Source organism: Marmota monax, unplaced genomic scaffold (genome assembly GCF_021218885.2).
Source record: "Marmota monax isolate L192 unplaced genomic scaffold, Marmota_monax_Labrador192_F-V1.1 WCK01_AAM20220418_F8-fsc00033, whole genome shotgun sequence".
In the NCBI taxonomy this organism is placed as follows: domain Eukaryota; kingdom Metazoa; phylum Chordata; class Mammalia; order Rodentia; family Sciuridae; genus Marmota; species Marmota monax.
This window is the reverse complement of record NW_026694282.1, coordinates 7484758-7485865: the sequence shown is the minus strand read 5'-3', so window position 1 is coordinate 7485865 and position 1108 is coordinate 7484758. Positions and strand designations below refer to the sequence as shown.

General features: G+C 42.5%; 1 protein-coding gene across 1 annotated transcript; it reads left to right on the top strand.

Annotated features, from left to right (window-relative positions):
- Positions 1-218: 218 nt before the first annotated feature.
- LOC124108811 (interferon beta-like) lies at positions 219-782 on the top strand. Its single transcript, XM_046467362.1, has one exon. It carries the CDS (start codon positions 219-221, stop codon positions 780-782), a length of 564 nt encoding a protein of 187 aa, XP_046323318.1.
- Positions 783-1108: the final 326 nt, after the last annotated feature.

Genomic DNA, 1108 nt, shown 5'->3' with positions numbered 1-1108 from the left:
AAATAAATAGGGTTTTAGAAACTCTTAAGAATGCAATAAGAAGAAAATGACATAGTAAAAATGAAAGGGAGAACTGAAAGTGGGAAATTCCTCTGAAACAGAGAGGACCATCCCATATAAATAGCCCATCCCCATGGAGCCAGGACATTCACATTGCAGACCTTTGCAGTCTATGCAACCTTGCATAGACTGTAGGCAGCGCTGTTCTGGTTGTCATCATGAACAACAGGTGCATCCTCCAACCGGCTCTCCTGTTGTGCTTCTCCACCACAGCTCTTTCCCTACGTTACAACCTGCTTCGACTCCAACAGTTCAACAGCAGTGTGGAATGTCAGAAGCTCCTAGAGCAGTTGAATGAAAGGCCTGCAGACTGCCTCAGTGACAGGATGGACTTCAAGATCCCCAAGGAGATCAAACATCCACAGCAGTTCCAGAAGGCGCAGGCTGCCTTTGTCATCTATGAGATGCTCAAGGACATCTTTCATGTTTTCAAAAAAGGCTACTATAATCCTGACTGGAATAACACCATTGTCACAGACCTCCTTCGTGAACTCCATCAGCAGATGGTCCTCCTGAACACAATGGTGGTAGAGAAACTGGGGGAGGAAAACAAAAGACAGGCATACTCCATGATTATCCTGCGCCTGAAGAGTTACTATGTGAGGATCCGGATGTACCTGGAGGCCAAGGAGTACAGCAGCTGTGCCTGGAGAGTCGTCAGAGAGGAACTCTACTGGAACTTCTCCTTCATTAACAGACTTACAGACAAATTCCAAAACTGAAGATGGCCCAGTAGGCACCACGTCTTGACCAGACGATGAGTTCAGGCATTCTTCAACCAGCAGAGGCTCATTCAGTGTCTGACAGCAAATGGAGTGCCTTAGAAAAGACAATAGACATTTTTAACTTTTTAAATTAATTTATGAATTAAGTTATTTCATTATTTATTTAAATATTTACATTGGAAAATAAATTATTTATGATGCAAAAATCCATGTGGCAGTTTCAATTTCAACTTGATTTATAAAACCCCTATGTTCACATATTCAGAACCCCTCTTAGATGCTCTTTGTAAAATGTGCCTGTAAAGTAGTAGAGTTTCTAGCCC